Here is a 23,816-nt window from a genome sequence, read left to right on the forward strand (position 1 = left end):
AGTTACTTACCCGACCTATCGCTTAGAACTTACTCGTCTAACGAGCTCTAACCCCCTTATACCGTAGGTATATAATACTAGTAGACTAACTCTAGGGCTAGATATAAGATTACTTTATTACTAGATAATTAAGTAATCTAGATCGCGTTTACTATAACCGGGTTATAATTACTAATAGTAATTACGACTATATATAAATTTCCTATATATATAGAATAGACGTTTCTTATATAGGTAGTTTATATTTAACCTAAGTTACTAATCTACTAAAAGGTTAAAACCTTAGAGTAGTTACTTATCTAATCTATCGCTTAGAACTTACTTATCTAACGAGTCCTAACTCTCTTATACTATAGGTATATACTATATATTCTATTAAATAGTAGATCTTATAAGTATTCTAGTATTATATATATCTTATAGTTCTATTATCTAGTTTATATAAGTTATATATTAATAGTACTAATACGCTAGCTTAGCCTACTCTCTATAGGAAGCTTATCTAGGGAACGTCTAGCTAGGCTATAACTAGACCTATATTATTATAGTAAACTACTTTAGAGTTATATAGATTATAGCTCTAGCTTTAGCTCTAATATAAAGAGGTAATAAGTACCTATATATCTACTAGAACAGGTACTATCTTGTTGTTGCTTACGGTAGCGCTAATAAGCTATAGTCTATACTAGATTAGAACAGCTATAGTCCGTTAACGTCTCTTTATAAACACTCCAATGTCTATCAACCGTTTCCGCGTGATGTCATCCGCGACGCGAAAAAGTCTAGATCTCGCGTCGCCCAGCTTCAACCAACATCCTGCCAACGGCATCGATCAACATATTCGATGAGAGCCCTCATCCACCGGAATGTCTTGAGGCGGCGGCGGCCTTGTTATCCGTGGAAGATCTATCGTATACAGACCTCACCTTTCCACAAACATGCACCACACCAGAAGGAAGCGCGGGATCCTCGTCTCAAGGACGTCGATGAATTGATCAAAGATCAATTCGCCACTCTACGACAGGACTACCAGGTACCCAAACATCCTATCATTCTCGCCCATGGACTACTAGGATTTGATGAACTGCATCTGGCGGGCCAGAACTTGCCCGGGATCAGATACTGGTATGGCATTACGGAAGCGCTTGCTGCACGTGGGGTTGAGGTCATTACGGCGACGGTGCCGCCAAGTGGGAGTATTGAGGCGAGGGCGCAGAGGCTTGCAGAGAGTATTGAAAGGAAGGCAGGAGGTAAGGCCGTTAACATCATTGGGTGAGCCATACCGATGCCCGAGTGGTTCATGCGTGGCGCTGACTTTGATGTAGACATAGCATGGTAAGTTGAGATGTAACATGACGAATGGCATTCGACTGACCGGACTGTGTAGGGGTAGGCCACGTCCCAGTAAAAGCATCACGCCCTGACCTACTGATACTTACTGCCACACAGAGGTCTTGACTCCCGCTACATGATATCCCGCCTTAAACCTCCCAACGTGAGCGTCCGCTCCCTTACAACCATAGCTACACCCCACCATGGCTCCGCCTTCGCAGACTGGATGTTCAAGCGCATCGGCCCCATTAACATCCCCAAACTCTACCAAGCTCTCGAATTCTTCGGTCTGGAATCTGGAGCTTTTCAGCAATTGACGATGAAGTACATGGCTGATTCTTTCAACCCCCGGACACCGGACTTGGAAGGCGTGAGGTATTTCAGCTACGGTGCCACGCTTCGCCCAAGGTTTACTAGTGTTTTTCGGAAAAGTCATTCCGTCATACAAGAAGCTGAAGGACCGAACGATGGGCTTGTCAGTGTGAACAGTTCCAGATGGGGCACGTATAAGGGGACGTTGGACGATGTCAGTCATTTGGATCAGATCAACTGGACGAATAGATTGAGGTGGTATATTTGGACTCTTTCTGGGCATCGGAGGAATTTCAATGCTATCGCCTTCTATCTAGACATTGCTGGTGAGCTTCCATGATCATTACCGAGAGATGGTGGCGGTGGATGCTAATCTGGTGCCAATAGATATGCTTGCCAAGGAAGGCCTGTGAATGCTCGATAGTACGTCCGTCCGTCCTGGAACATGCGAGGCGGAATCGAGTTCACGGCCGCGGTGTGACGGCATGGGACCTTACTCTTTAGCTGGGCTACTGGTACGCGCTACCCCTGCCGCTTGCCAACGCATGACCCAGCACTCGAAAAATCAGGCCAAAACGATCAGCCACTTACAGTGCGTGGCCCATCATAATATAATAATGGGGATGCGACCTCTCTGCGGATGTGCTAAATCGTAAGTGGGGAGACATGATACCGCCACTACTTGATTGGCGGTGGAGCCGACAACATCTACCTTCGGCGGCACCTTGTACTGGTGGCGGTGACTAGCACCAGAGCCTCGAGCGCGAGAGACCTGGAGTGCGGATCGGGCCAGTCATTGTGGGGAGTGCAGGGTGCTACAGAGTGGCATTGGTGCGCAGCTTCAGCACATCCGTATATGCTGTGGATGGACGTGAGAAGCCTTCAATCGCAGACGATGGTATCATGAAATTCCCTACATCTTCTCAACTGTACAAGCTCCCAACCGCGCCATACGCATCCATCTCCTCATACCGCCCTCGTAGGCACCTCAGGATGCACATCCATAACCGCCTTGACCAAATCATCCACGACCTTCGGACCAGTCTTCTGCCCTATCTTCTTGATCTCGTCTAGCTGCGCCTGAATGTCCTTCTCTGCTTGCTCTTCGGCGGCTTTGTTGCCTGATGTGTGCTGTTAGGTTGTTAGAAGCGTGCGATCTCAAGAGAGCTGCGGATGCTGAGCGGAGGCGTATACAAACCTCCTTCTCGAATGACTGAAACTCCTCGTCCTTTTGCTTGCGGTAGTCCTCGATTTCTTTCTGAGCTTCGCTACGAGCGTCCTTCACTCGCTTTGTTCGGTCTATGCCAAGATCAGAGCGTAGTCGCCTGGTGTCTGACACGAGTTGCCTCACATTCTCTCGCCTTTTGTACGATCTTCTGTGCCTCTCTTTCTGCCTGTAAGGTTTGTTAGTGCTGTGCTCCATATGTATGGCAAGGCGAGTAGGTAGTACGTACGTCGAGCAGCGTCTGAATACCGGCTGAATTTTGAGCAGCCTAGTATATGTGTTAATGACGACTCCACATGTACACTGGCATAAGAGCATACCATCGTTGCGCTGTGTGTACTGATCGAAGTAACGAACGTTGTTTGAGCCTATCAAGGGTCGCAGAAGCAAGTCGACGATGTAGTTGCAGCTTGAAGCTCGAAGCATTGACGTCGGCCAACCAGCGAGAGATCACCGAGCATTTTCCGGGCTCGTACACTGCAACCACTACTTGATGCTTCTTTTATCGCTACCATTCACTTACACATGATCAAGTCATGTCGACGAAAGCCAAAATCACCCTCGCCACCACAACCCTCAGCGCCATCGGAATCGTCGTCTTCGTGCACCAGCAGCAGAAGTCGGATAAAGCTGTATGCATTGCATCTCATCGGAACTCGGTGATCAATTACTGATATGGTCTACAGGCAATGCACCAAGGTGTCATCCGCGATATGGAGCAGCAACGAGTCAAGCGAGAACGGCTACTGGACTTCGAGATGCAGAAACAGCTGGAAGAGGAATACAGGAAGGTGCAGAATGTTAGCCAGAGCGCTGAGGGAGAAGTGAAGGCGAGATGAGATCATGGGTCGATTGTATGGCCTGTGATGATCGGACACTACTCGGAAGCCTTGTCTGCTGCAGCCTGCGAAGGACATCGAACATAGGATCCTTGATGTCCTACTTCTGTGGGTCCAGGATCATGATAAGCTCTGCTGGACGATTCCAATGGCCACAGACACACAGCCTTCAGACTGCTCCTACATGCTGGATTGTCGGCGGCCGTTCTACCGAGCTCATGTTCTCTGTCACTCTGTGCCTCGTCCGCGGTCATATCGACTGCCTGTCCTCCTGCCGCCGTGCTTCCTCTTGCACGAAATGGGCGAATGCTACCAGCACAGGTGTCGCAGCCATCTGAAACGGACGATGCAAGGGCTGAGGTCGTCAGTGCTGCATCTTGCGCCACCGTAGCAATGGTCGCTAGCCCAGTAAGGACTTGGGGAATTGCTGGGATTGACGTTGTGCTACGATCCAGACTTGTCTGCAATGTCCTCCAAACTCTGGCCTCAACGAGAGCAGGTAGAAGGCAGATGAGTTCCTGTGGCGATTGTCGAACGTTGTGGGTGGGGCATGCAAAACTGCGTCGCAATACGCGGCTGTTACGTGAGGAAGAAGAAGATGTCATTAAGGATCCATCTCCCAGATCTATGCTTCGGCCGTACTGTTTGCGGTGTACGCGGACAGACGCAAGCAGCATTTGCAGACACAGTGTTTGCGCAATGCATTCGACGGACATTTGGATCAAACTTGCAAGCGAAACGAAATATACGTACAAATAATCAGATCAGCGGTCTCATCGACAGCATGGCTTTCGTCTTGTCCATCAGACACATTCTCGTCCTGCCCACTGTTATCCTCTTGTTAATCCGTCTGATCGCTGGAAATAGAGCAAGGTTTGCTGCGCCCTGATTCGGAAATATCGTCACTCTCACCATCATCGCTCTGTGCTGCATGCAAGTCATCGTCCTCAGCGTCGGCATCATGTATATGCTGACCATCGCCCATCATCTGAGGACCGCGTTATCACTATGACGCTTACGCGCTTGTCTCATACCAAGGGGCTCCAGTGTTCCAATAGCAAACCTGTCCTCCGGATGCCACATGTCTTCCTCCGCGGTGAGAAGATCAAGTTCCTTCTTCTGAACGCACGCACGGATATCTTCGCGCAACTGAATCGCGGATGGTCACTCAGCAGGCACAAACTTGCAGCACCTTTCCACCAGATTGATCAACCAGGGTGAATAACCAAATTGTGCCCTGAGACTCTGCACAGTGGGCTGACGCTTTGCAGGATCAAGGGATCAGAAGTTGAAGCCAGCTGATTCTGGATTACAATCGGAAACCCGGTCCATTAAAGCTGATCATAGTTCTGCCGATTGACCAAATATTGCTTGCCGATAGGATCTTCTCGTCCTGGCTGAGATACCATGGAAGATCTGGCTTGACTGCCGTTGTCTCTAGAGAGCGAAAGCCTCGAGCTCCGTTCCAAGCATGAGCATCTTGTCCTCCAGAGACTTCGCGATATAGGTCCGGGTCATCGGGACCTTCGCCTGTAGTCAAGATAGCTGCACCGTAATCCCCGAGAACAGGTACCATGCGCTCCTAACTTCGCACATCATCGCCCGGCACATCGTCCTGTGGCACTGTAGTGGCGAGACCAAGATGATATTATCTGGCTTGATATCGCGATGGATGGCCTGCTGCCAGCCATCCACCTCCTGATCGAGCGATCCCTGCTCCATGATCAATGCGGCATTTGCGAGCGCTGCGAAGAGCGTCCACAAAAATGGCTCAGGTATTGACCGCTTCTCAGCCACGTGCCTCGCAAGCAGAGAAGTCCCTCCTTCTGGTATTGATTGTTTCTCAGCAGCGTATTTTGCAATCAGAGGAGACCATTCACTGTAAGGACAATGTCTGTGAAGAGTCGATACATACGGCGTTTGGCGAAGACATTGCACTTACGGATCCAAGCAAAATGACGATCGTGAGATGTCTTGCGAAGTATGCTCTGGACACCATATTCCATTGGATGCATAGTCCGTTGCTTCGGGTTCTCCACTTCCCACTTTCGTACATCGACCCACTGACTCAGGGTAAGATAGGTATCCTTGACGACAATCCTATCAGAAATTCGATCATTGTCATCCAGTCGGAACCAGATGCTAGTCGTATTCCTGCCTCTACACGCTTCCTTAGCCGCATGCCACCCGGTGCCAAAAACATTAGAGTGATCTGCCTGAAGCAGATATTCCAGGCGGCTCGTGTTGTCATCTGCTACACGATCGCTGCAATCCCAGTCGTACAGCATGTCTGGATCTGGATCTTCGACGTCTATCTGTGCGTGCAGATTGTCGCTCGCATCTTGGGCAGCGGCTACCGGGTGGTTGGCTGCACCAGGTACATGACCGACGTGAACAGGGCCTGCGCCCACTGTTGCATTTCTTGGTACGCCCAGGGCGAGTCCAGCGACGTTGACTTGTCCACCGCCTGGTGTAACGCCTTGCCTACCAGCGACCTGTCCCGCACCGCCTACACCACCAGGGCCGACACCGACGACGCCTGCCGCGATCCCTGTCCCGCCCGCTGCTGCATTTCCTACCCCGCCCACAGCATTTCCACCCATCATAGCCTGGCCAGCAGCAGCAGCACCTCCCACTTGGGCAATGAGAACTGCAGCGGGCGCGAAGACTCCCAGAGCATTGAGACGGTTCCATTCAGCGATCTTCTTCAGTGGAATCTTGAGCGCCCCCCATCTTTTTGCGATGAAAGCATGTCTCCACCGCGGATGCTCGGCATGCATATAGCGAGAGTAGTCCAACCATTGAGCTTTGGACATGATGATTGTGCCGGTCGACCTGTGTGGGTTGTCTCTGGTTGTGTGAGCCTATGACGAATAGGGTGGAAGCTCTAAGTCTTCATAACTCAACGGCAAGCTTGCTGACTTCTTTCACGGCCGGATCGCAATGCTCTTTGATATACAGACGGGCTAATGATGCGCTTCTTGTCAGGACATAGTTTGCTAAATCGTGCCGTTGTTGTGCTATAGCTTGATTGATATATCGTAATGGTCAAGCAGCAAACCCGCGCCGCACAGTGTCGCGATGTAGGTCACCAAGATGGCCATAGCAGACACGTCATCCATATGCCAAGTAGGCACAGCCATATTGACAGCGCCAGTCAAAAGATTCGCCAGCAGGAACAAAGCTAGCCCATTGCGATTGAAAGCATGCATGACCCTACTCGTAGCATCCTTGACTCTCTGCCTTTCCGTCTCCCGATCCTTAGCCTCATGAACGTTTGGAAACATCAGCCTCTGCACAAGATTGAAGAGCAGTAACTGCGCCGTGTTGAAGCAGCAGACCCAGACAATGTATGGTAGATTGGCCATGCGGCGAGAGACAGTCAAACGCGGGCCATAGTGCCACAATGCCCAGCCTGATAGAATGAACCATATACCAGTCCACTTTGCGAGGAAGATAGAGTCATCTTTAGAATTGGCCACGTAGATGATGCCCATTGGATCTGGATGAGGTTCGTTCTTCTTTGGCGCTGGCTTGGTGGCTGTCGCATTGTCGGCACCAGTCACATCATTCTGGTCTGAGCTACCGAGCACTTCTGCCAGCCATTCGTCGTCTTCATCTAGCGGATCGCCGTCTGCAGCGTTCATCTCGTCTTCTGGGCCAGAATCTCTTGCTAGAATGGTTCTGCCTGTACCCATACCAGCAAGGAAGATGGCTAGGTAACCAATGAATGAGAAGACACCTTCGCGGTTCTGTGATAGCCAGTCTCCAGGTATGCGCTCCGATAGGATGATGTAGACTTTTAGATCTGGAGTGAAGTAGAGTGCGCATTCGTAGACACATGCAATGAAGAAGGTCAAACCACCGAGCGAGGGTATACGCCTCAGGAGAGGCTGCAGTATGGCGGTGACTGGGCCAAGTAGTGCAAGTGTGAAGAAAAAGTTCCAGTGAACACCATATTCACTGACATGCTCAGCGTACTCCAAGCCTTTCACGCTCCAGAACCTGACGAAGCCGAGGGCGGCGAGTGGCAATGCATGACGAACAGCATTATTAAGACCGTTGGGTATCGAAGGTGCGCCTGATAGCTGCTCCTTGAGCTGCTGTCGAGCTGCGATCATGCCTGCTCCAAAGACGAAGGAGCCTACACCCATATCCATCAATGAAGTGCCAAAGCTCTCCGTCTTGGCAAAGCGACGTGGAAAGACTTTGAAATCGACAGCAAGAATACTGGTGCACGTGATGATCATCATCGCTCCTCGATACATGGTGATGAATGGCTTGATAGGCAGCGGATCAAGGTCGGCCGTCGAGCCTTGCTCAGCGCTAGTCGGCTTTCCATTGGCATTGACCTGGCTGGGAACCTTCGGAACCGGTGCCGAGCCAGACGTCGGCTGCAGTAAAACTGCGACAGCAGGTAAGAAGAGTAGCCCGAGGAGTATCTGAGGTCCGTTGCCATAGACAGTCGTTGCAAACAGAATCGCTCCGCAATGGAGTAAGAAATCCAGCAGTCCGGCCGAGATCGTGTACGGCTTGAAGAAGCTTTGACGTGTCTGGAAAATGGCCCATAGTAATGCTGCGACCTATGATATTATTTAGTATGCAAGCAAGCAGCCGAAGTAGCACGAGCAGAGGGAGCGTACAGGAGCAATCACGGTGACAAAGTTGATCTCCCAGATTCCGCCGCCGCCGAGGAAAGAGACGGAGGCCTCCTTCTCGGCCTTGTACTCTGGCGTCATAATGATAGAATGTCGGGAAGAAGGGTTGTTGTGGTCATGCCAGCTTGTAGTCTGGCAGTCGAAGAAATAGGATGCACGAATATTCTAGAGTTGCGGTTCGGGGCGCTGGCGTTGTGGGCCCGGAAATTGAGATGGAGCATTGCTTGTGCATGTCGTCGCACCGACTTTCGACCTCACGCCGACGCGCCCTGGCGACACCACATATTGTGCAATGCGGCTTGAATGCTGCTTTTCCGTTGGATCGACGTACAATCGACCAGAAGCCGTATGGATGCGTCGAGCAAGATGCCTGATCTCTGCCGCGAAAAGGGCACTGCGCCTTCCTATACTCCTGCCCACCACAATCGAGGAGGCCAATGACAGGTCGATAGTAACGGAGCTGTTCTTTTTGCATGTTTCGCCACGATGTATGATGGCCTCCAGTGTGGATACAGTTCACTTGCTCTATAACGAGCGAATGAAATAAAGAATATGATCAAGCTAACGTACACGGCCGCTCCTTCTCATACGCGTACCTGCCTGTTTGAACCAGCAGTCGGAAGCTAGCTCGCACGGCCCAGACCGTGGAGCAATGCACAGAATCCCTAGCGTTCTGTCACACTTGATCTTGACCTACAAACAGAGAGCTCATCGAATTATTCTTCGGCTTCCATACGCTGCTGTCTCGGATCCATCTTGCGCCACTGCCGAACGTGAGTTACCAGACTGACCAACCCGCAACCGGTGCTATCCTCCATACGAACGCCAGTCCTCGAGGCCATCAGCACCCACGTATTCTTGACCGTCTGCACATGACAGCTCCATTCATCCACCTCGAGTCCTTTGCATCAGGAACGTGCACAGTTTCCTGCACATGCCGATCAGTCGCACCGCAGCCACGAGGAACGACCACAATGCCGCTTGCTGAACGCGACATCAATACACAACGCGAGCCCCGCCTCAAACGTCACTCTACCAAAGCAAATCTAAGCTACTCACGACTCAAGGATGAGAACTCGCCTCTAACATCACCCACTAGCAAAGCATCACCGCCTTCTAGTCCACTGCTTGCACCTACCAAGGCTTCCGCCGCCAAGGCCAGCCCTCCTTCTTCACGTGCAATAGATCAGACTGTCACTCCGAGTCGACTTCCGCGGCGAATGGACTCGAGTGTAGCATCTCCCAGAAGCACGGCCACATCTACGAGATCCAGTGTCCTGAGTTCTCGTCATTCGACACCGACGGCCATGACTGACAAGCCACTCCCAGCTCCACCAGTTGCTCAGATCCGCTCCGCGATGAGTCCAGCTAGGAATAGCCGGACGTTGGTAGATGCGAGTGACAAGTCCATGCGCATGCGTGGCTATACTCCTTTGACTCCAAAAGCCAGTCTGGCAACTCCAGTTGCGGAATCTCCGTCCCTGGTCGTGCCTTCTGCCGAGATTGACGATTTTTCAACTCACCCTGGGCAGACTGATACTATCTTCTCGCCCGATAGATGGGCCAACGACGTGTCTAACGGTCTCATCGACACGGCTCTCTCTGCTATCGGTTTGGCTAGTCCTGGCACAGTGCCATCTCTTGAGTCTTCATACTCGTCACTCAACAGCATTGGCACTAATGACAAAGTTGGCCACGGTACGACAGAAGCAGCGGTCGAACATGATTTGCTTCACGACTATGAAGAGCCGTCCCATGAGGTGCAGATGGCGGAAGAATTGCTCTCCAACAGCATGTACTGTTCTACTACTTCGACCAAATCCAGAGGAGTTCTGGAGAGTGCGGCCGCTCCACCAAACCATCCAGTCCCGGGCTTTGCCGACCTCATGGCCACGGTGCCCAGTGCACGATCCGAGTCCCGCCCACATTCGCCCTCGCCCGCAAGCTTCTCCCGTCCTCGTCCTAGCAGTATCTCTCACGGAAGAGTCACTCCATCGCCAATGACACCAAGCATCGCGACCTCCAGAAGTGTCAGGGCTCAAAAGACTGCATCTCGTATCCCCATTCCAGAGCCGACGAAAGGTATGCTGGTGGACGTGAAGCCTCGGGGCAGCACATACACTACCACACCATCAATCAAATCCACTCACAAATCAACGAAAGCTCCCTCGTTCGGGACTCGTCGCCTCGATGCCGCTGGTGCGCTGGAGAAGTTGGATCAGGGCATAAAGAGAAGGCAGCTCTCCCAGCTGAAGCGCACAATTGGTTTCGACAGCAGTACCACCACGCTGTCGACGATAGACAAAAATTATGGGCGAAGCGCTGGCTCTATGACGGACCGTAGTCATGCCAGCACGCCAGACAATACCTTCGCCACAAGCTCTTCAGACGACGAAGAGGTTGTTACACCATCGTGGCCACACGGCACATTCTATGACAGCGATGACCCTCACAGGTACGGCAACACTTCGCCAGCGACTTTCTACCGCCATCCTGCGGCATCCCTGTTCTACAATGCTGCCCCGTCGTTCAGCAAAGGCCCACCTTCGACCAGTCCCTACACAGTTCCGCTGCAGACAATACCCAGTCAAGCAGCTTTACCGCTCTACGCAGATCTTGAGGAGCCTCTGGATATGCCTCCTATCACGTCCAACAGCACGAGTCTGCGCGATCGACTGTCCATATCGCAAGAAGGCCGACCGAATGAATACCCCAAGCAGAGCTGGAGGCAGCAACCGCTTTTGACCAATTACTCATTTATGGACCTGCTTGATGAGTACATTGATCAGGACGGGCGCATCAGCACGCAGGGTTTCGCGCCCTTCGATAAGGAGGCGAAAAGGCATATCACGCGGACTCTGTCTATTTTAGAAGGGAATGGCGCACCATTCCAGAACAAGGTGGATGAGGAGACGATTCAGGAGAGGTTCGGTCATATCAAGTGCGGCATGGATAGAGCGACCAAGGAGGCCTCATTCATGAAAAATGCTGCAGCTGCTCAGAAGTTCCTAGCTCAAGACGCTGTTGTGCTTGACGACGCAGACATGCATGGGTTATTACCAGAAGCCAAGGACCATAAGACTGATATTATCGACAACATCAAGCCACAGCTACCACAAATCGAGCCCATTGCTAGCAAGTGGTCGGACAGTACGGCATCTTTGCAGGCCATTCTCCCAGATCTCGTAGATGTCTCGCCACATCAGACGAATACTATGGCCATCGACAATGCCATCCCGCAGGTCCAACGAAAGGCGGTTCCGGAGCCTCCTCGGTCGATTGGCTATCCATCGCGTGTTGAGTCGAAGAAGGTGATGGCACTGATCGGACCTGGTAGTGCTGATCTCTCGCCACTGGGTGGTCCGCCTCGTCGTCTGTCCTCGCCGTCCCTTGATAAGCGCAAGCCTGGATCTGTAAAGACAGCACGCGAGACACTCCCAGGTCGTGGCTTTAGTCGTCCCACCGCTTCTGCTGAGGCGAAGAAGGCACCGAAGATGCCAACGCCGAACACGAAGCAGTTCAACATCGTTGGTGGTTCTCACCGTGGTCGCAACCCATCTGCTGAGAAGGGTAGGTCTCAGTCTGAGGGCAACAACGTGCAAAAGGTTAGCAATACAATACATTTGTCGACACACGACCAGCTACTGACAAGATTGCAGGCCAAGAGGGCCCGCTCGAGAAGCCGACTCGTCATCGACAAGCTTCAGGGCATGTTCTCACACAGGCGTGACAAGAGAGCCTCCGACATGCCTCAAATTCCTGCTGTTGCTGAAGACGGTGCCTCGAAGAAAGAAGAGCAGAGTACCGTCCGTACTGTCGCCATCAGCAAGCCACCGAAGCTGGCGGGGAGTCCCACTATGGATCCTCGGACTCCCTCGGTACATCACACCCCACAACGCAAAGACAGTAAATCCACGTCTGCCGCCACACCACCTTCTACCCTCGACAAGTCCACGTCTGCACACGACGACCGCTCCTCGGTCTTGAGCTGGGGCGAGAAGCTTCGTGCCAAAGCAGCTCGAGAATCCGACCCAGTCCGTAAACTTCGCCTCCTCGAGTTCGTGCAGGTCTTGCGTGAGTCGCACGAGAACGCACGCAATGCGCAGATCAGCTGTCTAGCTGCTCGTGAAGCTGCTGTACAGGCTAGTGCTTCCTATGCGCTTGTCCAGCAGGGCACGACGATGCTTCAGCGTCTTGCTGCTCAAATCGGTGGACCAGATGCATGAACGCACCCGACGTCTCCGAGCCCATTCGCAGGAGAGGGTTCTTGATCGCAGGAAATTCCTTGCGATGAAGATGTTTCACATTTCTTGTCGTTGGAATATTATACAGACAGGGCATAAGGAGCAATCTACTCACCTGTGGTGGCCTGAAGCATACGGTAGTCGAGTATGGGAGGGAAGAAGGCTGATGGTCGTTCTTGCTGTAAGGTATGTATTGCTCGATGCTCTTATGCTTCAGTGATATAGGAATAGTGCGAGACCCACCGTAATGTAATCAAGGATCCCGCAGCATTCTTCTATGCCAAATGTTTCATGGTACATGTGCAGCATCATTTGTACATCACGTCACTGACCAGCACAATCTCAGCACGCTCTTGTAGCTCAAAGCGCTCACACGGCTCTCAAATTAAAGCATTATACTCTCCTCCATATAGCAAGAGAGTCGACAGCTATCACTGACCGGAGCATCCCATCCAAATCGTCCTGCAAAGTCGCCCGCGATGCGATCTCCATGACTAGACGCAGCACTGCCGTTTTCGTGTCATCTAGAGGCCAAACGATCTTTGGTAACTCTTTGAGATAGACCATGGCGGCCCAATTGAGCAAGTTTTGCCAGTTGTTCTGTCCGACGAGCTTGACAACGACAATGTCTTTCCAGATAGCTTGATCCCTACCAGCGTTCTTCTTTGCACTGACTTCCTGTAGATGAGCCCAGAAATCTCGATACAACGTAGCGTCGCAACCAACTACTTGAATCGTGAAGTGGTATCCCTCATAACAGATCGGCAGCGCTCCGTGGCGGATCTGGCGGCGCGTGAATAGGAGTGACGGTTGCTTCAGCACTCTCGTAATGACAACAGGAGCGTCTTCCATCACTTGGTATCCATAGATCATGGCCCTCAGCTCCAGTGGCAGTCGCAATACTCGGCTCTCTGTCTTGGCATTGGCCTTAGAAGTCGTTGGTGTCAGCGACTGTCCTTGGCTCATTCTACGATGTGAGACACTCACTTCTGTCAATCCCTGTGCCTTCTCTGACAGAGCTTCGTCTTCGCAATCTATAGATCCCACCGATTCGTGGTCGTCGGCCATTGGTTATGGTCGCTGAATTTGGAAGACGTGTGTGCTCGATGTCAGCACGAAGCAATCAAGCTGAGGCGGAAAATTGATGATTCACGCACGGACGATCATTTCTGGCAGGCACGAGCGATGACAGAGATCGTGAGTGAACCATGTGAATCACAGTGAGGATTAGATTTGTTCGCGTGTACTCAATAATACCCGACTCGATCCACAGTAGCCTGGGCCGTCGCTGTGTTGTGTTGTGTTGTCGCGACTGCGGTAATACCATATCTGATTCTCTCATCCTAGGCTGACTGCTTTAGCACGTCTATGCCGGCTCGAGGGTAGGTGGGCTCTGATCTCAGGATGCTGATACCTCCACCAAACTGCATGCAAGTAATCCTGCTTCCCCACCAAGGTTGGGGCGCCTTGCAGCAACGATACAACCTCCACGTACACGCTCCTTACCAGCCTCAACGAGAGTCTACACGGCTGGCCAGGTCTCTTAGCCCCTCAATCATGGTCTTGCACGCTACCCACGGCAGCCCATCCTTCGCAGCGGTCTCAGCAATGTCCATAATCGCACAGACGACTGACTCTGTGTTGTTGTCGGCGGAGTCTGCGCGGCGTGGCCCAAGGGCCTTACGCTGATATGCCCACTGTGCCCACTGTAGGACAATCTCCCAGTGAGCACCAGAGACTGTGATGGCGAGTCCTGGCCTATCTCCCGACTTGTCTACTATCTTCGTAGAACTCAGTGGAGTGCTGGAGTGTTTGAGATGCTTCTGGAAGGATCGCAGAAGCTGGGCGTCGCAGTCGGTAATGTGTATGTCGAAGTCGTTGCACTGGTACCAGACGTCGAGCGCTTCGGAGCGTATGAGCCGGCATACAGAGAGCATTGCTGGCTGCTTGAGTGCTGCTGTTATGACGATTGCTCTCCCACGCTCGATGGGGCAATACTCGTAGATTCTATTTCTCAGCTCTGGCGGTAGCTCGAGGAGTCGACTCTCGGTGCCATCCTGGGTCTTGAATATCATGTCAGTGCATCGTGTTAAAGAATCATCGTACAAATCACCTACTATAGTGTCCTCCTTGGATCCCGCCAGATCACCTAGATTCAAGCGTCCAGCCATGGTCTCTGAGCCAAGGTATTGGTGTAGCAACAACACAGTTGTGCTTGAAGATTTCAGGCTCACTGAGTGATGTAGTGAAGGGGTCGACTATAGACTGAAAGCTTACGGGCCCCGCCGAGAGCTATTGAGCTGAAGTCGCCAGGCTAGGAAGGAGCAGCACGGCGTCCAGTACGTGAAAGTGACGTTCAATCACTGCATAAGGTAGATTTGCAAGGCCTAAGAATCGTGGCTGCGACCTACACATGAATGTTGCAGTGGCGGTATGGTATCACTGCATGTATAGATTGGCAGCGTGAAGGTACGAATTCCTGAGTGCGCCCAGCGGTGAGGTTAGTGATCGTGATTTCGAATGGCGAATGGCCAGTAAATGCAAATAATGTATTCATGCTGATGTCTACCTCAGGTTACCAAGCCTTTGCAGCTACCCTCAAGCTGAAACCTTGTCTGTAGGCCAGCGTTCGTAGTTTCGTAACATGTCTTTTCACCTCGCCACGACAACGCAAAGTCATCCTCACCAGCCATCGCCGGCGACTTCCCATCCACCATCTTCACTTATGCCGAAGCACCTCCGCTCGTTGCATGCAGGCTCCTCTATTTGTCCTTCTTGGGAGTGCCGTCAGAAACGTGGAACTGATCACCCAGCCTGGCATACTCATCACTGAGACCACCGGCCTGCTTCTTCAAGACCTCAATATCACGATCCCTCTTCCTCAACTCCTCCCTCAAACCAGAGATCTCACCAGCATTACCAGCCTCGTTCAGCTTCTGCGTAGTCTTGCTGTTCCCGCCCTTCTCACCCTTGTACTGCTTGACCTCGGCCTCAAGGCGGAGGACGTCCAGGATCATGACGTAGGTGCGGTTCAGGATCAAGGAGAGAAAGAGGGTGAAGCCGCAGAGGTACATGTTGCGTTGGGAGTAGAATTTGCGGGCTTGGACTTCCATGCGTTCGCTACCTGCGACGGCGCTGTGGGATGTGTAAGTGGTTGATCTCGTTGAGATAGTGTGAGAAGACTTACGCAACTCCACCGCCCTGGTACTTGGCCTGTGCCAACTCCACCTGGACGCGGTAGACACGGTTCACCGAGTCGATGAACAGGATGAGGATGAAGATAAACGTGATCTGGCCTGTATCAGCATTTGAAACGTGTTCAAACTTCCTGTGGACTTGCTCACCTTCATGCCATATTGTAATTTGGCTATGATGGGGCTTTCCGAAATGAAGGTGAAAAGCTTGCTCTTCACGGTGAAGGGCATAGGCACAATGAGGGCCATGAAGACGGCCATCTCAAAGACCAGGAGGGCAAAGACCTGTTGATCACCATGTCAGCCATATTCATGTATAGACTTAGAGGTGTGGTGAGGCTCGACCGGAGCATAGATTAAGCTGGGCATGATTGCTGTTGTGGTGATAATATTTGCTCGTGCCGGAAGTGCAGTTGCGGTGAGGCGAGTGTGTAGAAGGTAGAGGGTGGAATGCCAGAGTAGATCAGGTACAAGTACTTACGAGAGAGTAATAGAGCGTCATATTGCCTGATTCTGGTACCGCGGATCTGCACGGGGTGGGATGGTGACGAAGTCGTTGGTGGAATTGTCCGAAGGGGAGATGGTCCAAGAAGTGCTAGGTGGTCAGATGTCGTATGGCAGGGAAGCTTTGCAGACAAGCTTGGAGGAGAATTGACAGCTGCTTGGGAGGGCAGAACAGAGGGAAACAAATTGTAGCAAACGCAAAGTGAACGTGTCTGAACCAACGCCAAGTTTCGTTCTGGCAGCTGCGGGACTGGGTACGTCACTGTGTGGCTTCGTGGCTTTGTGGCTTAAGCGCTAGAGGCGGGGCTCGAAGCTTTCACGATTTCGTCAGTAAGTTTTGACGAAGATTTGATTTATCGATTGGCTGTGAAGCTCTCTGCTTATAACCACAGGACAAGACACAACTATGGCTAATCCGCTCAGTGAAGGCGACCAGCTGCATGCTGCGGCTGCTGACGAGGACACGCAAGTAGCAAATCCTCAAGCTGAGATCTTGCCTGGAGACTCGGCAACGACAAAGGCAGAAAAGATCCAACGACATGGGACTGCAGCGGCCAATGGGGAAACCAACAGCGACAACGACGAGCGCTCGTCTAAGAGGCGAAAGCTTGGCCAGGATCCATCACTGAGTGCAGCCGAGCCAACGACGGAGCGCAGGAAAGGTGTTGCTCCGATCAAGAAAGAGTATCTCGTCGAAATATCCAAGTCAGTTGAGGAGCCTTCGTTCGACGACGATGCGGCTGAGTCATCTGGCAAGGCCAACGGGCCAGAGACGGTCGGAGGCAGAGGCCCTCGAGATGCTAAGCAGAAGGGAAAACGTGGACAGAACCATGCTCGGCAGTTCGGGAGCTCGAGAGACGAGATTGCGCTGTGCAAATCGCGAGCTGGTGTGAACGAGTTCCATCCTCAGGATTGTTCATATGGAGCAAAGTGCAAGTTCGAGCACGATATTCGGAAGTATTTGAAGGATGGCAAAAGGGAGGACCTTCAGACGTTGGGTGGCGTCTGCCCATTGTTCGAAGCCAAAGGCAACTGTCCGGCTGGTTGGCGGTGTAGGTTTGCCGGCAGTCATAGCAAGGAGGTGGAGCGTGAGGACGCCAGGAAGGAGCTAGTACTGGTCGAGAAGGACCAGGCTAAGAAGGACCCCACGGAGAATGCGGACGAGGAAGACGAGGGAGTTGGGGTTGTCAATGTTGTCCACTATACGCAGAAGATCAAATTGAGGAAGAAGCAGTGGAAGACCGACAAGGCCGACAAATATCTGGACTGGATGAACAAGGAGAACCTGGACCCTAGCAACGGCAACCCACACTCGGGAGCAGACTCTGATGTTCCTGAGGTTGATGGCGACGGCATTCCGATCGACAAGTCCCGCTTCAACGGTGCAGTCAGACTCGACAATCGCGCTCGCTACGTCGAGCCGCCGTTCAGGGCCTCAGAGAAGCGTCGCCTATACTATGGACCCGAGACACCAGTCCTCGCACCACTCACAACTCAAGGTAACCTGCCCTTTCGTCGCCTTGCCGTCTCGCTCGGAGCACAAGTGACCTGGTCAGAAATGGCCATGGGTCTACCTCTTATCCAGGGTGAGAAGGGTGAGTGGGCATTGATGAAAGCACACGAGTCCGAAGCAACGCCCCCTGCCTACTCGCCCAAGACACCTGTCCTCGACTACAACCACAGTCGTGATCTCAAATTCGGTGCTCAAATCGCAGCCAATAAGCCATGGCTGGCACTCAAGACCACAGAAGTCCTCACATCCCTTTGCCCATCACTCCGCGCCATTGATCTGAACTGCGGCTGTCCGATCGATCTCGTCTGCCGCCAAGGTGCCGGCTCAGCAATGCTAGATGCTCATACCAAACTGGAGAAGACGCTCCGGGGCATGAATGTCGTGTCTGGCGAAGTACCCATCACGGTCAAGATCCGTATGGGCACAAAGGACAAATCACCAACCGCCGAGAAGCTTTGCCAACGCTTGGTGATGGGTAGCCCCGACTCCCAAGAATCAGGGGAAGGACCTTGTGGTGTAGCAGCCATCACGCTCCATGGCCGCAGCAAGCAACAACGCTACACCCGCAGTGCAGACTGGGAATACATCTCCTCCTGCGCAGCTCTCGTCAAGAAACTCAAAACCCAACGTGCCTCCATGACCGACACAATCCGCGAACCGGATGCCCGCGACTCAGGGACCGGCTCAGATGCCCTGCCCTACTTCTGCGGCAACGGCGATATCCTCTCCCACATCGACTACAACGAACACATCGCCAACGCAGGCGTAGACAGCTGCATGATCGCCCGCGGCGCCCTGATCAAACCCTGGATCTTCGAGGAGATCGAGACGAATCAGTACCTGGATAAATCCGCTACGGAGCGGTTGGGCTACATCGAGCAGTTCTGTCGTAATGGGCTGGAGTACTGGGGTAGTGATGAGATTGGCGTCGGCACCACCAGACGATTTCTGTTGGAGTGGATGAGCTTTGCTTGTCGGTATGTGCCGGTTGGTATCCTTGAATACTTGCCGCCCAGGTTCGGAGATCGACCACCGGCGTTCAGGGGTAGGAATGAGCTTGAGACGCTGCTGAGTAGTGCGAACTATAAGGACTGGATCAAGATCAGGTATGTGCTCGTTGTTTTAGCTACGCATTGGGGAGGTGACGTGCTGACTGCGGAATGTACAGTGAGATGTTCCTTGGCCCAGCGCACAAGGACTTCCAATTCATGCCCAAGCATAAGAGTAATAGCTATGAGATTGAAGCTGAGGGGTGATCTAAGTCAAAAGGGTACGGGGGCTCGATACACTGCGGGTCCAAGGAAACGCTCCAGCTCATGGTACTGCAGCCTTAGACACGATCCTAGGTTCTCACAAACCGTCGAGTCCGGACAGACTTGTACCGAGACCGTTGCATTTAATGACATGATAGCAAGCCGAATAGCGCATTCGCATTCACGGTCTTTTGATGAAATTCACGCACGCAGCAAATGGATTGTGCCCTGATACTCGACGGTCCACTGGGTAGTCTAATTTTTAACCACGGCAAGGTCTACATGCCCCTCCATAAATAATGTGTATACCTTGACATGGCCATGAAGTCAAAAGCGCCAATTCAGCCAGCGATCGTGAGCAGTCTTGCCGGGGCCTCGTCTTCAAGGCCTTCAGTGGGCTGCAATAGCGCGAAGCACCGACCTCGCATCATGGGAGCGCCTTTTCAATGGCATAGATTCCCGAGAGACTCAAAGCCATGAGCTTCATCGACCTCAGCCACCAGGCTTGATCAATATTGTGGTTCCAGGCGTTGGCAAGGATATAGGGTGGTCAATGGTGTTGTGGCTACCCGGATGCCTTACCGAGCAGTGTGTGCCAGTGTATATCTTACTATCCGAGCTTGCAAGTAGTGCCGGAGTACCAGGTGCGTTGAGAGAATTGTGGGTGATTGTTCGGAGGCGTTGGGAGTCGTGCTTTGCCTCGAACCGCATAAATTAGCTCTCTTCTCTAGGCATACCTCGATCATGACCCCGGCTTAGCTGCGGCCACAAATGGCGTTCACCTGCATCCATCGCACTGTGCACTGGCTGCAGCTAAGCGAATGATCCTTGTCCCGCTAGTGGTGCGTGGTTACACTACAGGGCTTGACAGCTGTCAATGCAGCCTACCGAGCGCCTTATGAGCTCACTTGCCGAGTGACGCGACGTCTCTGCTGTGCAACCAATAAGTACAGCATGATGTCCCATCAACACATTTGTGCGCTCCGTAGCGCAGTAGCGCCGGCATCGCTTCCAACGGATACACGCACTGCGCTTCGAGGACCAGATTATTCTTGCAGACGCATATAGTATCGTGACCAGGCTCTGTTCAGACTAAGAACGTCCAGAAGCTGGGATATACGAATTCATCCTCGAAAATGCGTTGAACCTGCTCCAAAACAAACTTCTCAATCTTACCCATGTTCTTCAGCACCTGTCTCCCACTGTCGACCTCGCCCATCTCGGTCTCGATCTTGATATCCTCCAATAACGCACCAACCCTCCTCGGCTTCTCCACATCTTCCACTGGCGAGCCCAAAGCAGCTTCACCGCCTACCAAAGCTTCTGCATCCTCGGGTGCAAGAAAGCATAGATGCGCTTTCTTCTTAATGTATGCCAGGATGCCCACACCATCAAAAGTCATGCCTGTGATGTTGAGTTTCAACGGAATGCCAACGAAGCTTGGCATAGGATAATCCAAGAAGACTTCAGCGGTGAGCGAAAGCCGAACGTCACCATTGTAGGCCACGTGAAACACCACCTGGAGATCCTCAGGGGCTACTTCGTGATTCGCAGCGGGCGGCGTCTGCGTGCCACTGCCATCCGATACAGCCGAGGCATGCCTATGGTCGAAGTATCCACTGTGGTCCCGCGAGGTGGGCCTGGATGAAAGATCATCGGTCAGCGGAGGGGATATGGAGCTGAATGAGTCTGCGTGTTGATGTTGGACGTTGTGATACTGAGCGTTCTGCTGGAACTGGGCCCCCGCTACAGCAGCTAGCGGCGTAGTTGTACCAGACAGTCCTGCAGACAGTGGCAAGTGGAAGTAGCCCAGATTCGAAGTGCCTCCTAAGATACCGGGGGTGCCAGCTCGAGAAAAGTTCGGGCTCGCAGCTCTTCCCAGATGATCCGAGAAACCTGCGTGACGATTGTTGCGTGGCGCTCCATGGTCAGTCACCTTTTCCGCCGAATGGCTGTGAGCCTCAATTGGTAATGATTCCTCATCTTGCTCGTCTTCGTAGAAGTCTGGCAATGGATCGCCAATGTCCTTTAAGACTATGTGTGGCGAGACCGATCCGAAGTCGAATGACCGACACTTCACTGAGCGGATCAGACGCGGTAGCGGAATGTGTTGAAATCTCTCATGCACGAAGCTCCTGATGGTTTCAGCCAGTCGTGCGCCATCTGGCCCTTCAGTCAGCGTTTTCCAGTCGATGTCGACTGACATAGTGGTGGTGCATCGAGATCGAGGTGCTGTTGTGTCGGCAGTTGATGATTCAAGGCTTGGCAACGGTTGTTCTCCCACCCCCACGCTCAGATCAACTTCACTCATTCAACCTCCGCATTTTCGTTGACCTTCTTCACGTCTACTGCACACGGCTATAGACATCGCTTGGATAAATGGCGACTGTCTTGAGAGAAGTACGTCGACGTATCATGACTCAACTTCATGCAAGCTCGCCTGCGGATGCAGGGCCGTGTCATCTCATCTGCATTTGAACGAGACGCTACGCTGAATCATCGAGACTGTTGCGTAGCAGACGACGAAGACAGTTGAATTTGACCTGCTTATCACGGCGACGCGTTTGAGAGAATACGAGATCGGTTATCTCTGCTTCGATAGAGTTACAGCGATCAGCCAGTCATGAGATCCTCCATCTATCCCGAAGCCCAGACGCCGGTCGCTGGAAATACTGAGCAGATATCACCACCTTGAAGCAAGACGTCGAACGTCGCCCATGCCAGAGCCTCTGACCGTATCTGATGCACCAGACAAAGAATCTGCCCATGAGTCAGCACGGTTCATGATTTCGGTGGGATGATTGCCTACATGTTAGGGCTTTCCGCCGCAACGATAGCACTTTTGGTCATGAATCACCTTGCGCTTGGTGAGGACGTTGCACTTGGTCCTTCTCGAGACGGCACATGGCGACGTCTCGACTTTGACGTGCTTGCACAGGTACTCGTGCGTGACTTGGATGCACATGGTGGAATGCGAGTGGGCAGAGTTCCTAGAGCAGATGGGAGGGTCAGCGTGCGAACATGGGCTTCCATCGAAATTGAGGACGCTCGTTGTACCTTCGTTATGGAGGTCGGGGAGCGTGAACTGCCTTGTGCGAATAATGAGGAAGTGTTGAAGTCTGTCAGTTGCAACCACGATGGGCGTCCTTTATATCTCGGAGCTCCTGTCACCAGCGGTCAATCGTTGTAGTACAATACAATGCGCTTCGCAACACAACACAACATGAGAGGCAAGAAATCGCTGGTCTGCGAGGGGTGACAAGAGTGAGGAATGTCAATACCTGCCCTTGCGGAGCAGGGGCCCTAGGAGACTCATGACAAGTCCTTCTTCAGACCAATGTATCCATAGCACAAACAGCGGGGGGAGTAGATCCAGGGCAGTAGTTCCCGCTGTGCATCACCCTACCAAGTGCCGCCGCTAGTCTGCCACGAGGTGAGAGCGCTAGTCTGGCTGTAAGCATGACATAGTCTGCTTCGCTACTGTTGGAACAACGAACGAAGACTTCGAAGATGTAGCTTCCGGCCTTGCATTCGTCGATGGCAAGAGTAAACACTCCCACCTTCCGCGACCCCTCCACAAAGCAGCAGACAATTCTGAGGAATTGAAAGCTGGCAATTGGTCTGTGTGACGGTCTGCCGGCAAGCGGATACAGTAGACGTTTCTACACCTGCAAACTTGCAACTCAACCATCTGCTCTCGCCAAGGCCTGATAGCACCATCAGAGCGGTGAACCCTCGGTTGTTGACTTTGGTCAGGCATTGCATGTGATGACTATCGGATGCGACCGGAAATATGCTTGGGGTGCCGGCAAAGTAGCCGACACGACGATGCATGTCATCTGCATTTTAATACCAATTGTGCGCAAAATAACTGTCGCATGCCAAGACCTAAAGTTATACGGTGTATAGTGTCCTCGAGGAGCGCCTATACCTAAAATATCTAATTATCGTCTTAATAAAGCCTTAAAAAGGGTAGGGATTATAATAATAGTTCGAGTTAAAGGTATTATTACTTTTAATACGCGTTATAACGCGGCGTAAGGAGCCTTAAGTAGCTTCCTAGGTATAGGCGCTCCTCGAGGACACTATACTTTCCCTAACTTTTGGTCTTAGCATGCGACAGTCATTTTGCGCACAATTGTAGCGGTGGACAGAAATCGGAGCCGCCGCCGCTGCACGTTACACGCATATTGAAGCTATCACTGCAGCCCTTACGCGCCTAATACTGAGCACGATGCGGCTGTCAACTGGACTTGGTGGCACCATATATCTGCACCAACCCGGAGGAGACGAACGGATTTCCATCTGACATGACGGGACAGTACACTTTGCCGCCCGCGATAGGCAGCAATTTCGCTGCGTCGGTCAAGTCAAGACCGGATTGCATGTTTGACCAGTGCCTGGAGGATTGAATTCATGCACAGTAACACTTCAAGACCAATGATGATCCCCTTGAGATACTGTGGCCATTGGTAGCTCGTACGGTATTTGCATGGTCCAGCTACACGAGATACTGGCATATGATCAAAGTGGTTCTGGTCGCACTCGACTTGCAATTGGACACAGACTGTGATGGTAGTGGATCGGGAAGTTCAAAGCATATATGTCGTGTACATGTATACATGGCCCACCGTCAGGCCAAGAATGCCCAAATTATCTCCTCCTCGAGACACATATCCATGCAAGCCGCGACGCTGATCACCTTCAAAGTCATGCCCGACACGGACGTCGCAATACAAGCC

At 52.2% G+C, this 23,816-nt stretch overlaps 11 protein-coding genes across 11 annotated transcripts; 4 read left to right on the plus strand and 7 right to left on the minus strand.

The window, feature by feature from the left end:
• Positions 1 to 844: 844 nt before the first annotated feature.
• Positions 845 to 2,057, plus strand: TGL2 (lipase 2; the record flags this gene model as incomplete). Its single annotated transcript, XM_064838644.1, has 5 exons — positions 845 to 1,272; positions 1,326 to 1,335; positions 1,394 to 1,404; positions 1,450 to 1,970; positions 2,032 to 2,057. The coding sequence occupies 5 exons, from the start codon at positions 845 to 847 to the stop codon at positions 2,055 to 2,057; spliced, it is 996 nt and encodes a 331-aa protein (XP_064693469.1).
• Positions 2,058 to 2,610: 553 nt separating this feature from the next.
• VMA10 (H(+)-transporting V1 sector ATPase subunit G) lies at positions 2,611 to 3,192 on the minus strand (the record flags this gene model as incomplete). Its single annotated transcript, XM_064838645.1, has 5 exons — positions 2,611 to 2,775; positions 2,843 to 2,943; positions 2,996 to 3,038; positions 3,099 to 3,137; positions 3,190 to 3,192. The coding sequence occupies 5 exons, from the start codon at positions 3,190 to 3,192 to the stop codon at positions 2,611 to 2,613; spliced, it is 351 nt and encodes a 116-aa protein (XP_064693470.1).
• A 213-nt stretch (positions 3,193 to 3,405) lies between these two features.
• Positions 3,406 to 3,708, plus strand: LTS14_005948 (uncharacterized protein; the record flags this gene model as incomplete). Its single annotated transcript, XM_064838646.1, has 2 exons — positions 3,406 to 3,501; positions 3,556 to 3,708. The coding sequence occupies 2 exons, from the start codon at positions 3,406 to 3,408 to the stop codon at positions 3,706 to 3,708; spliced, it is 249 nt and encodes an 82-aa protein (XP_064693471.1).
• A 1,309-nt stretch (positions 3,709 to 5,017) lies between these two features.
• Positions 5,018 to 6,524, minus strand: LTS14_005949 (uncharacterized protein; the record flags this gene model as incomplete). Its single annotated transcript, XM_064838647.1, has 2 exons — positions 5,018 to 5,238; positions 5,651 to 6,524. The coding sequence occupies 2 exons, from the start codon at positions 6,522 to 6,524 to the stop codon at positions 5,018 to 5,020; spliced, it is 1,095 nt and encodes a 364-aa protein (XP_064693472.1).
• Positions 6,525 to 6,728: 204 nt separating this feature from the next.
• GWT1 (Glucosaminyl phosphatidylinositol (GlcN-PI) nositol acylation protein) lies at positions 6,729 to 8,447 on the minus strand (the record flags this gene model as incomplete). The annotated part of the gene is made up of 2 exons (XM_064838648.1): positions 6,729 to 8,291; positions 8,352 to 8,447. The coding sequence occupies 2 exons, from the start codon at positions 8,445 to 8,447 to the stop codon at positions 6,729 to 6,731; spliced, it is 1,659 nt and encodes a 552-aa protein (XP_064693473.1).
• An 893-nt stretch (positions 8,448 to 9,340) lies between these two features.
• LTS14_005951 (uncharacterized protein) lies at positions 9,341 to 12,592 on the plus strand (the record flags this gene model as incomplete). Its single annotated transcript, XM_064838649.1, has 2 exons — positions 9,341 to 11,971; positions 12,026 to 12,592. The coding sequence occupies 2 exons, from the start codon at positions 9,341 to 9,343 to the stop codon at positions 12,590 to 12,592; spliced, it is 3,198 nt and encodes a 1,065-aa protein (XP_064693474.1).
• A 411-nt stretch (positions 12,593 to 13,003) lies between these two features.
• LTS14_005952 (uncharacterized protein) lies at positions 13,004 to 13,678 on the minus strand (the record flags this gene model as incomplete). Its single annotated transcript, XM_064838650.1, has 2 exons — positions 13,004 to 13,537; positions 13,598 to 13,678. The coding sequence occupies 2 exons, from the start codon at positions 13,676 to 13,678 to the stop codon at positions 13,004 to 13,006; spliced, it is 615 nt and encodes a 204-aa protein (XP_064693475.1).
• A 443-nt stretch (positions 13,679 to 14,121) lies between these two features.
• LTS14_005953 (uncharacterized protein) lies at positions 14,122 to 14,781 on the minus strand (the record flags this gene model as incomplete). The annotated part of the gene is made up of 2 exons (XM_064838651.1): positions 14,122 to 14,673; positions 14,728 to 14,781. The coding sequence occupies 2 exons, from the start codon at positions 14,779 to 14,781 to the stop codon at positions 14,122 to 14,124; spliced, it is 606 nt and encodes a 201-aa protein (XP_064693476.1).
• A 591-nt stretch (positions 14,782 to 15,372) lies between these two features.
• On the minus strand, positions 15,373 to 16,306 carry YET3 (Endoplasmic reticulum transmembrane protein 3; the record flags this gene model as incomplete). Its single annotated transcript, XM_064838652.1, has 4 exons — positions 15,373 to 15,745; positions 15,798 to 15,901; positions 15,955 to 16,089; positions 16,286 to 16,306. 4 exons carry the CDS (start codon positions 16,304 to 16,306, stop codon positions 15,373 to 15,375), a joined length of 633 nt encoding a protein of 210 aa, XP_064693477.1.
• Positions 16,307 to 16,714: 408 nt separating this feature from the next.
• On the plus strand, positions 16,715 to 19,077 carry DUS3 (tRNA-dihydrouridine synthase 3; the record flags this gene model as incomplete). Its single annotated transcript, XM_064838653.1, has 2 exons — positions 16,715 to 18,927; positions 18,990 to 19,077. The coding sequence occupies 2 exons, from the start codon at positions 16,715 to 16,717 to the stop codon at positions 19,075 to 19,077; spliced, it is 2,301 nt and encodes a 766-aa protein (XP_064693478.1).
• A 1,084-nt stretch (positions 19,078 to 20,161) lies between these two features.
• MDM12_2 (Mitochondrial distribution and morphology protein 12) lies at positions 20,162 to 21,280 on the minus strand (the record flags this gene model as incomplete). Its single annotated transcript, XM_064838654.1, has 1 exon — positions 20,162 to 21,280. One exon carries the CDS (start codon positions 21,278 to 21,280, stop codon positions 20,162 to 20,164), a length of 1,119 nt encoding a protein of 372 aa, XP_064693479.1.
• Between the last annotated feature and the right edge of the window lie 2,536 nt (positions 21,281 to 23,816).

This window comes from Recurvomyces mirabilis (assembly GCF_035927965.1).
Source record: "Recurvomyces mirabilis strain CCFEE 5264 chromosome Unknown scaffold_15, whole genome shotgun sequence".
NCBI classification, from domain to species: domain Eukaryota; kingdom Fungi; phylum Ascomycota; class Dothideomycetes; order Mycosphaerellales; family Teratosphaeriaceae; genus Recurvomyces; species Recurvomyces mirabilis.